At 45.4% G+C, this 13,758-nt stretch overlaps 1 protein-coding gene across 9 annotated transcripts in view; it reads left to right on the forward strand.

The window, feature by feature from the left end:
- plekhg4b (pleckstrin homology domain containing, family G (with RhoGef domain) member 4B) overlaps positions 1-13,758 on the forward strand; it is a 455,924-nt gene that overhangs the window by 333,955 nt on the left and 108,211 nt on the right. For all 9 annotated transcript variants that reach the window (XM_072509880.1, XM_072509886.1, XM_072509884.1 and 6 more), the window contains one exon: positions 8,811-8,934. In XM_072509880.1, the coding sequence (XP_072365981.1) occupies positions 8,811-8,934 (124 nt within the window). The remainder of the gene's footprint in view (positions 1-8,810; positions 8,935-13,758) is intronic.

Below are 13,758 nucleotides of genomic sequence, written 5' to 3' on the forward strand. Positions count from 1 at the left end.
ATAGAACCAGTTACTCAGTCTCAACACCCTCATCCAGGAATCAATCTAGGATGGCATGGTGGCACAGTGGTTAGTACAGCTGCCTCACAATACCAGGCACCCAAGTTCAATTCCAGGCTTGGGTGACTATGTGGAGTTTGCAACTTCTCCCTGTGTCTGCATAGATTTCCTGTGGTTGCTCCGGTTTCCTCCCACAGCTCAAAGATGTGCAGATTAGGTGGATTGGCCATGCTAAATTATCCCTTAGTATCCAAGGATGTGCATGTTACGGGGATAGGGGGAGTGGGCAATTATGGGCGCTCTTTCTGAGGGTTGGCGCAAACCCAATGGGCTGAATGACCTCCTTCTGCACTGCAGGGATTCTATGAACCTTCACTATATTGCCTCCAATGTACGTATATCTTGCCTTCATTATGGAGACCAAACTGCTCCTGGTGTTGTCTCACCAAAGCCCTTCACAATTGTAACAAAATTCTTTATTCTTGTACTCCATTCACTTGCAATCAAGGTCAACATTCCATTTGCTTTTCTAATTGCTTGCTTTAACTCCATACTAACTTTCTGTACACCTTGTACTAGTGCACCCAAATCTCTCTGACATTATCATGTAAAGGGTTCACACCTTTAAAAAAATATTCTACTTTTCTATTCTCATTAACAAAGTGAACAAGCACACACATCACCACATTGTACCCCACCTGCCACCTTGTTACACTCGCTTGTCCTGTTGCTTTAGTCTCTTTGTGTCCTCCTCAGTACTTACATTCCCAGCCAGCTTTGTATCTTCAGCAAACATTGAAACATTACTCTCTGTTTACGTGTCTGAGATATAGATCATAAATAGCTGAGGCCCCAGCACTGATCCTTGTGGTGCCACACTAGTCACAGACTTTCAACAACAAAATGCCCCATTTATCCCTGCTTTCTGCTTCCAGTTTGTTAACCAATTCTTCATTCATGCGAATATGTTACCCCACATTCATAATGGGGCACAGTATAAACCAAGAAATAATGAGGGCTTGTGAGAAGGGCACAATGGTAATCATGGGTGATTTTAGTATGCATATTGCCTGGATTAATCAAATTGGCAAGAGTAGCCTCAAGGAAGATTTCATAGAGTGAATGAGGGATTGTTTTTTAGAGCAATATGTCGTGGAGCCAACCAGAGAGCAGGCTGTTTTAGATTTAGTATTATGGAACAAAAAAGGTTTGATAAATAGTCTTGTCGTTAAGGATCCTCTTGGAAGGAGTGATCACAGCATGCTAGAATTTCAAATTCAGATTGAGTGAGAGAAGACAGAGTGCTATATTTAGTTTTAGCGTTGGGCAGAGGTAATTATACAGTCCTGAGGAAAGAGTTGGCCCAAGTAGACTGAGCACAGATAATTGAGGGTAGGACAGTTGAGGAACAATGGTGGACGTTCAAGGAGATATTAAATAACACTCAATTAAAGTACATTCCTGAGAGGAGGAGGAATTGTAAAAGGGAGAAAAATGTTCCATGGTTAAACAAGGAAGTTAAGGAAGGCATGAAGGCAAAAACTAGGGCATACTACACTGCAAAAGCTTGTGGTAAGCTGAAACAATAGGAGACTTTAAGGTTCAGTAAAAGGCTACTATAAACAAAATCAAAAGAGCTAAGGTGAACTGCGAAAATATAATCACTGATACCAAAAGCTTGCATAAATATATAAAGAGGAAGAGAATAGCTAAAGTAAATGTTGGCCCTTTAGAGGACAATACTGGTGAGGTAATAATGGGGAACACAGAGATGGTGGAGGCACTGAACCAATATTTTGCCTCTGTCTTCATGGTAGAAGATAATAAAATTTTCCAAAAGCTACAGTTAATGCAGAGGAACTTGGTGCAATAACGATCACTAGGGAGACAATATTGAATAAACTGATGGGATTAAGGGCAGATAAATCTCCGGGACTGATGGCCTGCAGCTTAGGGTATTCAGGAAGCTGGCAGCGGAGATAGTGGATGCATTGTTTATGATATTTCAGAGTTCCCTGAATTCTGGAAGGGGCCCAGTGGATTGGAAACACCTATTTAAAAAGGGAGAGAGGTAAAATGTAGGAAACTATAGACTGGTTAGCTTGACCTCTGTGGTGGGGAAGTTGCTGAAATCAATCATTAAGGAGGAGATGACTGAACATTTGAAAAGACAAAGTTTAATCCACCAATGTCAGCAAGGTTTCATGAAGGATAAGTCATGCTTGACAAACTTGCTTGAGTTCTTTGAGGACGGAACCAGCAAGGTAGATAATGGGAACCTGTGGATGTGGTATATCAAGACTTCCAGAAGGTGTTAGATAAGCTGCAGCATGAAAAGACTGATCCAGAAGGTGAGATCACAGGGGGTTGGGAGTAGAGTACTAGATTGGATTGAGGATTGGTTGACTGCCAGAAAGCAGAGGCTCGGGATAAATGGGTCGTTCTCTGGCTGGCGAATTGAAACTAGCGGGTTGCCGTAGGGATCAGTCCTCCGACCTCAATTGTTTATGATTCATATAAATAATCTACAAGCAGGGATAGAGGGTAACATAGCAAGATTTGTGGATGACACTAAAATAGGTGGGAAAGCAGGCAGTGAAGAGGAGATAAAGATTTTACAGATGGATATAGATAGGCTAGGCGATTGGGACAAAATTTGGGAGAAGGAGTTTAATGTGGATAAGTGTCAGGTTATCCATTTTGGCCGAAAAAATAGAAAGGCAAATTATTATCGAGGTGGAAAGCAGGTTCAAGATGTATCTGGGCAGAGGGATCTGGGTGCCTTTGTTCATGAATTGCAGAAAGTCGGTATGCAAGTACAGCATGCATTTAAAAAGGCAAATGGAATGCTGCCGTTTCTTGCAAAAGGACTGGAGTATAAAAGTAGAGAAGTCTTGTCGCAGTTGTACAGGGTGTTGGTGAGACCACATCTGGGATATTGTGTCCAGTTTTGGTCTCTTTATTTCAGGAAGGATGTGGCGAGATTGGAGGCAGTTCAGAGGACGTTCATCAGATTGATTCCAGTGATGAAAGGGTTGACGTATGAGGCGAGATTAAACAGTTTGGGCTTATTGGAGTTTAAAAGGAGGAAAGGGGATCTGATTGAGGTGTATAAGATACTAAAAGGGATTGATGAAGTATACGTGGACCAAATGTTCTCCCTTGTGGGGCAACCTAGAATGAGAGGTCACGGATATAGGTTGAGAGGCAGCAGATTTAGAACTGAGATGAGGAGGAACTACTTCTCGCAGAGGGTGGTGAATTTGTGGAACTCGCTGCCCCGTAGTGAGGCGGAATTTGAGTCATTAAATGGTTTCAAGAAGGAGTTAGATAGATTTCTGATTTTTTTAAAAGGGTTAAAGGGATATGGTCAACAGATGGGGAGGTGGATTTGAGACCAGGAAGAGATCAGATAGGATCTGATTGAATGGCGGAACAGGCTCGAAGGCCTGAATTGCCCACTTCTGTTCCTAATTCCTATGTGCATGAGCCCTTAACTTACATATTAACATTTTGTGTGGCATCTTATTGAACACCTTTTCAGAATCCTAGCATCATACAGTTAGTGGCTCCCTTTTATCTATCCTCATTGTTACATATGAACATATAAATTAGGAGCAGGAGTAGGCGCTTGGCTCCTCGAGCCTGTTCCACGCCATTCAGCCAGATCATGGTCGATCTAATTGTAACTTAATTCCAGGTTTCACCTACCCCCGATAATCATTCAACCCCCTTTCTTACCAAGAATCTATCCAGCTCTGCCTTTTAAAATATTCAAAGACTCTGCTTCCACTGCCTTCCGAGGAAGAGAGTTCCAACGATTGACAATCCTCTGAGAAAATAAATTCTCCTCACCTCTGTCTTAAATGAGGGACCCTTAATTTTTGTACCATGATCAACCAGTGTTGTTGCAACTGTACACGGTATTGGTGAGATCGCACCTGGTGTATTGTACACAGTTTTGGTCCCCTTATTTGAGGAAAGATGTCGTGGCATTGGAGGCAGTTCAGAGGAGGTTCACTTGGTTGATTCCAGAGATGAGAGGTTTGTCGTATGAGGAGAGATTGAACAGTTTAGGCCTATACTCTCTCGAGTTTAGAAGAATGAGGGGAGATCAAATTGAGGTGTACAAAATGATAAAAGGTATGGATAAAGTAGTAGGTCGGATAAAAGGACAGGAATTGAGACACCTCCAAATAAAGCACTTCCTCCGCAAAGAGACAGTAGGGTACCACGGGGCCCCAGAAAGCACGCTACGAGAGGACCTGATAGGCACAAGCAGCGAGAAGGGGGGGCTAGGTGGGAAAATATATGGACAGCTACTGGACAGAGCCCGAACACGACTGGACGGGACCAGACAAAATGGGGGAACGAACTGAGGACAGAGGTAGCATGGGGACTCTGGAGCGAAGCACTGAGCAGGGTGAGCTCCACCTCCTCCTGTGCAAGGCTAAGCCTAATGCAGCTTAAAGTGGTGCACAGAGCACACCTGACCAGAACCCGAATGAGCAGGTTCTTCCCGGAGGTGGAGGACAAATGTGAGAGGTGTCAGCCTGGCCAACAACACTCACATCTTTTGGGCTTGCCCCAACCTTGCTGGTTTTGGAACAGCCTTCTCCGAGGCAATGTCCAAGGTTGTGGGGGTGAGGGTGAAGCCATGCCCATTAGTGGCAATCTTCGGGGTATCAGAGCAGCCAGAGCTACACATGGGGAAGGGGGCTAACGCCCTTGCTTTTGCTTCTCTGATCGCACGCCGGAGAATCCTGCTCGGCTGGCGATCGACAGCACCACCCAAAGCTGCAGACTGTCTCACTGACCTCTCGGAATTTCTCCACCCGGAGGAGATTAAGTACGCCACCCGAGGGTCAGAGGAAGGCTTCCTGGATACTTGGGGGCAGGTCGTCGGCCTGTTCCAAAACCTGTTCGAGGCCAGCAACGAGGAGTAAACTAGAAAAAAAAAGATGAAGAACCAAAGGAACAGGCGCCGGAATGTGGCGACTAGGGGCTTTTCACAGTAACTTCATTTGAAGCCTACTTGTGACAATAAGCGGTTTTCATTTTTTCATTTCAAAGGAATGTGCAACCAGGGAGGGGAGGGGGGGAGGAAAATGGGGAAATCACAAGAGAAGAGGAAGGGTGCTAAACCAATGGGGGAGGGGGATGCGGGGTGGAAGGGGGGGATATCATAGACCGATCCAGAGGGCAGCAAAATGTACGTACAGTTAGTCAAATGAAGGACAAAACAAACCTCTCTGTAAAATAAAGCAAATTAACGCGGGCAAGAAAAATGTAATGTATATAAGCAACAACTGTTTATAAATATAGAGAAAAGCCAATAAAAAGATTTTTTTTTAAAAAGAAGTAGTGCGGAAGCTTCCTCTTGTGGGGCATTCTAAAACAAGAGGTCATAGTCTCAGGATAAGGGGTAGCAGATTTAAAACGGAGGTGAGGAGAAACTACTTCTCACAAAGGGTCATGAATCTGTGGAATTCACTACCCCAGAGTGCGGTGGACACTGGGACAGTGAGTAAACTTAAGGAAGAGTTAGACAGATTTTTAATTAGTAATGGGTTGAAGGGTCGAGGAGAACAGACAGGACGGTGGAGTTGATGCCGTAATGAGATCAGCCATGATCGTATTGAAAGCTGGATCCGCTCGAGAGGTTAAATTGCCTAATCCTACTCCTAGTTCTTACGTTCTCAGAAAGAACTATTCTGTCTAATTCCACCTTCCGGCTTTTGGTCTGTAGTCCTGTAGGTAACAGCACCTCGAGCACAAATCTGGTGTTCTTGATTAATAAGGGGATTTCTTGATTAATAAGGGGATCAGGGGTCGTGGGGAGAAGGCAAGAGAATGGGGATGAGTAACATATCAGTCATGATTGAATGACGGAGCAAACTCAATGGACTGAATGACCTAATTATGCTCCTATATCTTATGGCCTTTTGACCCGTGGTTCTAGATTCTCCCACAAGAGGAAACACCCTTTCCACATCCACCTGGTCAATACCCTTCAGGAGCTTAAAAGTTTCAATCAAGTCGCTGCCTACTCTTTGAAACTCCAGAGGATGCAAGCCTAGCCTGTCTAACCTTTCCTCATGAGAGAACTCACACATTCCTGACATTAGTCCAGTAAACCTTCTCTGATCTGCTTCTAACGCATTTACATCTTCCCTTAAATAAGGAGATAATACTGTACACAGTGTTCCAAATGTGGTCTCACCAGTGCACTGTACAGCTGAAGCATACCGTCCCTATTTCTGTCATCAATTCTCCTCACAATAAACAATAACACTCTATTAACTTTCCTAATTACTCGCTGTACCTGTAGCCTTTTGTAATTCATGCTCTCGGACATCTATATCTGGATCTCAGGGCTCTGCAACCTCTCACCATTTAGATAATATGCTTCTTAGGGGCTGGTTTAGCACAGGGCTGAATAGCTGGCTTTTAAAGCTGACCATGGCAGGCCAGCAGCATGGGTTCAATTCCCGTACCAGCCTCCCCGAATAGGTGCCGGAATGTGGCGACTAGGGGCTTTTCACAGTAACTTCATTTGAAGCCTACTTGTGACAATAAGCGATTTTCATTTCTTTTTCATTCTTCCTGTCAAAATGGACAATTTCACATTTGCCCACATTATATTTAAATAAATAAATAAATAACCTTTATTGTCACAAGTAGGCTTACATTAACACTGCAATGAAGTTACTGTGAAAAGCCCCTAGTTGCCACATTCTGGCACCTGTTCGGGTACACAGAGGGAGAATTCAGAATTCTCAGCTGGTATGGGAATTGAACCCGTGCTGCTGGCCTTGTTCTGCATCACAAACCAGCTGCCTAGCCCACTGAGCTAAGCCTCCTCTGTTACTCCATTTGCCAGACCTTTGCTCATTCACTTAATCTTTCAGGAACACATTAGAATGGTAAACAATGGGACAAAACAAGAAACGAGAAAAAAACAATGCAACTAAGTATAACAGTGAAAGATTCTTTCAGTGCCACCTAATGTCACCTGGCATGCTAACTAATGGATGGGAACTATTGTCCACGTACCCTTGAGTTCCTGATTTAAAAATTTTTTAAATAATGTTTATTAAGGTTTTCATAAAATATCAATAACAAAATGAAAAAGGAACCCAACAGGGTTAAGTACAAAACGCGGTCTAAAAAAGCAACCCTCCCTCCCCCCTCCCCCCTCCCCCCTGTACATAAATAATAAATTAACATTAACACCCCGACTTAACTCAACAGGTATATACACCCCCTCAGACCCTCCAGTGTAAATAACAAAAACGAAAATAAAGTAAACCCCCCCCCCCCCCCGCCCCCCCGAGTTGCTGCTGCTATTGACCAATGTCTACCGTTCTGCCAGGAAGTCTAAGAACGGTTGCCACCGCCTAAAGAACCCTTGCATCGACCCTCTCAAGGAGAATTTCACCCTCTCCAACTTAATAAACTCCGCCATATCGGTGATCCAGGATTCCACGCTTGGGGGCCTCGCATCCTTCCACTGAAGAAGAATCCTCCGCCGGGCTACCAGGGACGCAAAGGCCAGAATACCGGCCTCTTTCGCCTCCTGCACTCCCGGCTCATCTGCGACCCCAAATATTGCGAGCCCCCAGCCCGGTTTGACCCTGGAGCCTACCACCCTCGACACCATCCTCGCTACGCCCCTCCAAAATTCCTCCAGCGCTGGGCACGCCCAGAACATATGGGTGTGATTTGCTGGGCTCCCTGAGCACCTAACACACCTGTTCTCGCCCCCGAAGAACCGGCTCAACCTTGTCCCCGTCATGTGTGCCCTGTGCAGCACCTTAAACTGTATGAGGCTGAGCCTCGCGCACGATGATGTTCACCCTCCCTAGGGCATCTGCCCACGTCCCTTCCTCGATCTGAGTTCCTGATTATGTACTGCCAGGAACAGGCTCTCAGCAAAGAAAGGCCTCCACATTCCTACTCGCACCCCCCAAATATTACTGAAATAAGTGGCATACAAATGTAATGTAAAGAATTTAAATATTTCTTCAACTGGTCCACAAATAGCCATCTGATTCCGGCAATAAATCCCTCATCTGTAACATGTTATCATAGAATCCCTACAGTGCAGAAGAAGGCCATTCGGCCCATCGAGTCTGCACCAACTCTCTGAAAGAGCACTCCACCCAAGCCCACTCCCCCACCCTATCCCAATGACCCCTTAACCTAACCTACATATCTATAGACACTAAGGAGCAATTTTAACATGGCCAATCCACCAAACCTGCACATCTTTGGACTGTGGTAGGAAACCGGAGCACCCGGAGGAAGCCCACGCAGACAATGGGAGAAGTGCAAACTCCACACAGACAGTCACCCAAGGCCGGAATTGAACCCGGGTCCCCAGCACTGTGAGGTAGCAGTGCTAACCACTGGGCCACTTATTTTCTGATTTTTGCCTGCTTGCAGCTAAATACAATAAATTAAAAAATATTGTCCTCCTATTCAAATCCATCAGTTAAACATTTAACATAGGTCCTTTGCAGATCTCTCTTTGTTTACCCCATTATTCTAGAAATGCCTTGCAAAACCTCTCTACCTCTCTTCTTCTGTCCACCAGTGAATACCTTCTCAACTCCCATAAGTTGAACCAAGCATTAATCACATTTCCTACCGCTTCCTTGCATTAATCTCCTTACCACCTGTTTACTTTTCTTGCTTCTCTGTAGAGCACGCTGGAACATTTTCTATCAAGGTGTGAGCATGTTTCACCAAAGACACATGGGGAAGAATGAATTCACAATTTCAGTTACTTGTGATTTATCCGACAGGCAACAGAGATAAAACTGGTCGAGCTGTGATCCAGATCGGCACACACAACGTGATATGGGTGAACCAACGCTGCCTCAGCACAGAGCTGACCCATCTACTATTGTATTACTCCACCATCCCAAGGTATGGAAACTATCTTTACTTTAAAATGCCCATCTGACTTGATCTTTTGGTGAGAGATTTCCATGTCTGTGGTCAATTCTACTTCTATGTCCACTCCGTCCATACTATTGACAGATCCTGAAGAATTTTTATGATAATTTTCACTTACTTTGTCGTTAGCCTTTGCTTTTCAAGCACTCCAGGTCAGCTTTAATATTTCCAAGTCACATTTGATGCCATTAGGTGCAGAGTAAAGTTCCCTTTAATATGTTACACCAAAGTACCCTTCTTTAATCTTGTCAGATCTTTATTGCCCAATTGAGGCCTGGTTCTAGAGGTGAATGTATGCATGGGACTATAGAGTCTGTATCCAAGAATCCAAATGTATACAGGCCCTTACCGAACAACTCAGTCTGAGAATCCTGGTTTTATGCATTTTCTGTACCTGCTCTCCTGCAGGCATTTAATGATATTGAACTATACCTGAGGGTCCAGAGTTCAAGTCCCTGTCTGGGTGCAATGTTGGGGGCCGGTGTAGCTCAGTGGGCTAGACAGCTGGTTTGTGATGCAGAACAGGGCCAGCAGCACAGGCTCAAATCCCATACCAGCTGAAGTTATTCATGAAGGTCTCTCCTTTTTTTTCTTTCTTATTCCTTTATCATTAAATTTTTGGAGTACCAAATTTTTTTTCTGCCAATTAAGGGGCAATTTAGCGTGGCCAATCCACCTATCCTGCACATCTTTGGTTTGTAGGGGTGAGACCCACGTAGATACGGGAAGAATGTGCAGACTCCACACGGACAGTGACCCGGGCCTGGATCGAACACGGGTCCTCGGCACCGTGAGGTAGCAGTGCTAACCACTGCGTCACCATGCTGCCCCCCCCGGGTCTCATCCCCTCAACCTTGTCCCTTGCCTGAGGTGTGGCGATCGTCAAGTTAAACTACCACCAGTCAGCTCTCCCCCTCAAAGGGGAAAACAGCCTATCGTCATCCGGGACTATGGCCTGGCATTATGATGCACAAATGGTCATTCGTTATATTGTAAACCTAGACAGTAAATGTTAATGAGTTGTTCAACTGAGCAAGCCATCACCTGTTCCACACTCAATCAATTTCCGACAGGTGTCATTGGCTAATATTCCGCCGTGTGATTATGTCCTCTGTTTGTTCATCAACACTGCGACCAATTGCATTTCCCTTATCAACACACAGGATGAGGTTAGCTAATTCAGCGTGGATTACATATTGAGCCTGGAGCTATATGATTCAGCCACATGTTTTTACAAAGGCAGTGGCACAAGATAGACTTATCCCCCTCAGAATATTGTGCTGATTACATTTAATAATAATCGTTTATTGTCACAAGTCGGCTTCAATGAAGTTACTGTGAAAAGCCCCTAGTCGCCACATTCCGGCGCCTGTTTGGGGAGGCTGGGACGGAAAGGACAAGCAGGAAAGTTCCATAATCAGAATATCCTAGCCCGAATCACCATTCATGTATTACTGTGGAATTATTGAAGCACAGACTCGAGTTAGAACCATAGGATCTTATTTTAATTTAAAAAAAATTTTGTTAGAAATTTAGAGTATACAATAATTTTTTTCCAATTAAGGGCCAATTTAGCGTGGCCAATCCACCTACCCTGCACATCTTTGGGTTGTGGGGGTGAAACCCCACAGACATGGGGAGAATGTGCAAACTCAGAACCACAGAGACATAGGGCGGGATTCTTCGTTTGGGAGACTATCTTCTCCTGCTGGAGATGAATTGCAACCGGTTTAGGATCCCCCTGGGAATGCAAACCGGCAAGCAATTCAGTATTCCTTGCCATGCAAATTTATGCATGGCATAGAATACGAGGGATTCCCAAGGGAATCTCGCTGTCGGACTGCCATTTTGAGTGGACGGCCCGATAGCGAGATCCCGTGGGTGACCACCTCCACCCGCTTGCACCGCACATCAACCTCGAACCGCCCCCCCCCCCCCCCCGCACCGTAAAGCAGCCCCCACCCCCCGGAATACCTCGCACCCCACTCCCATGTACGGGATAGGCTGGCAGTTTCAAGGTGGCACCCTGGCAGTGCCATTCCATCTGGTCCCCATTTGTGGGGACCAGCACTGAACGGTGCACACACAAGGTCTCCGAGGCAAACGGATTAGATCTGAGGGCATTGGTACATCTGACGAGTCCATATTAGAGTGAGACTAGCTGACGCGCTCCAATATACAGATTTGACAGACAGTAATCCTGCCCACAATGGGTGGGGTTCAGATCTCGCGAGGTGTCGGATCTCCCGTCCTTTACCAGCCATGCCACCTTTCGGGCGCAACGCAACCGGTAGATTGCGTCCTTGGTCCGTAGCCCGGTATGCTATGGTGTTTCAACTGCTCATCTAAATGCTCCTTAAATGTTGTGAGGATTTCCGCCTCCACCACCCTTTCAGGCAATGAGTTCCAGATTCTCACCACCCACTGAGTGAAAAAGACCCTTCTCAAATCCCCTCTAAATCTGCTTAAATTTATAACCCCTGGTTATTGACCTGTCTACCAAAGGGAAAAGTTTCCCCCTATCTACACTATCCATGTCCATCATAATTTTGTACACCTCAATTAGGTTCCCCCTCAGCCTTCTCTGCCCTAAGGAAAACAATCACATCCTAACCAGCCTCTCTGCATAGCTGAAACGCTCCAGCCCAGGCAACCCCGGTGAATCTCCTCTGCAGACTTTTTAATGCAATCATATCCTTCCTATAGTGTGAGACCATAGAACAGTGCACAGTACTCTAGCTGTGACCTAACGATTTGTGCTGGCATAGTAATGGTACAAGCTTCAGGATAAGGCGCTCTTGCCAGTAGATGGTGCAGGAAGCTAGCTGGGTACGGGTTCTCAGCAGCCAGACTAACTTGGCTGAGGACCACAACTGGTGTATTTCCATTTTTCCTTTTGTTTCCATTTGCCTCTTTCCTTTGTATGAAAGTATGCTGTGGGACCTCAGCATGGAATTACATGGATGAAGCCAAATCCATGAGGAATCTCTGTGCACCAGAGGTTATTTGTTTTGTTATCGAAACATTAGGTGACAAAGGTCAAAACCTGCTCCAGAATAAGTCCTTAACAACAGCAGACACAATAATAACAGTATGTTTAGATAACCACAGCAGAAGTTGGCTCAATCATCCAAAGCATTTTGTTGGCTTGTTCCAAAATGTTCATGGAGGAAACATCTGTGACTTGGGTTTATTTCCCAGCTTCAGAAAACAGAGCTAGCAAATGAAACTAAATCTAAACGTGAAGACAAAGAGAGAGCAAAATAATATTAATGTATTGGACAGTAACTCATTGATTGGACCATCCTTTATTATTGAAACCTTCAAAGAAAGGCCCAGATGTTCGCCACTATGGAGAGACAGAAATCCAGAAAATGGCCGGAAATTGTAAGTTACGCCCACGAACATGGGGTGTTCCATCTTCGCAGGAGCAGGAGTTGAGTCAGGCCAGATTTACACACGTGAGGTTTATGGAAGCAGTTGGCCTTTTAAACAATCAGCTGTCTCCACTGAAGTGGAATTTTGGTAGGCCAGGAGTGTACACCTGGACTGTGCAGATCAATCAAGGTAAGAGCTGATCTGAAACTAGATGGATTTGTTTGGATAGCCAGAGTACCATTTTGGAAATCTCTTTGGATATGATCCTGGGACACCTTGTGTCAAAGCTGTCAAGGAGCTTTCAAAGCTGTCAAGGAACTGTGAAAGGATACTGTGCAAGTTGACATGGAGGGGCTAAGAGTAAAGGATGGTAGGTGGGGGACATGGATTGGCATAAATCTGCGCGAAGTTGGCATAGAGACTATAAAGGGCCACAATAATGTAGGGGGCATTGATGGTATAAGGAATGATGAGGGCGGATAGAGGAAAACGGGTTTGCATAGGGGCATGAGGGGCCATGGGGATGGGTTGGGTTATCAGGTGGCATGTGTTGACATGAATTGAGTAAGGAGAGAGTGAGAGGTTAAGGGGGGGGAGTAACGGTGAGAGCTGATTTCTGTTTTATTCATCTTTAAAATGTCAACACAGTGCCAGAGCACAGAGACAAGGCCCACCCCCACAGGCCGCCTCCATACCAAACAGCCTCCTCACTCATTCAAGCAGCCGTGACCTAACTCTCAATTCAGCCCCCCATCAGAACAAAAACCTTATGTGTGGTGAGCTATACTTAAATGTTGGGTTCGTAAAGCTGGTAAATCTCCCGTTCCGGCACACGTAACCTGGGAGCGGAAACCTGGGCCAACATGTTTCCATGGAACCATAGAATCTCTACAGTACAAAAGGAGACCTTTTGGGCCATTAAATCTCCACCGACCCTCCAAAAGAGCACTTTATCTGGGTCCAGTCCCTGCCCAATCCCCATAACCTAATCAGCACATCCCTGGACACTAAGGGGCAATTTAGCATGGCCAATCCACCAACCTGCGCATCTTTGGACTATGGGAGAAAACCGGAGCACCCGGAGGAAACCCACGCAGACACGGGGAAAAAGTGCAAACTCCACTTAGACAGTGACCCAAGGCCGGAATTGAACCCGGGTCTCTGGCGCTGTGAGGCAGCAGTGCTAACAGTTTGCACAAAGGCCAATCTGTGTTCAACAAACCGAACTATGGCTTCCACAATTGAAGGTAGTAATAAATAAACTAGCCAACTTGAAGGCTTATTTGTACTTCAGAGCACTGCAAACTCCATTATTTAGAAAGATAAAACAAAAGGCACATGGGAATACCATCGTCGTCCAAGTTCCCCTCCAAGTTGCACACCATTCTGACTTGCCGATATCTGGCTAATCATCCG

This window comes from Scyliorhinus torazame, chromosome 6 (genome assembly GCF_047496885.1).
Source record: "Scyliorhinus torazame isolate Kashiwa2021f chromosome 6, sScyTor2.1, whole genome shotgun sequence".
NCBI lineage: Eukaryota > Metazoa > Chordata > Chondrichthyes > Carcharhiniformes > Scyliorhinidae > Scyliorhinus > Scyliorhinus torazame.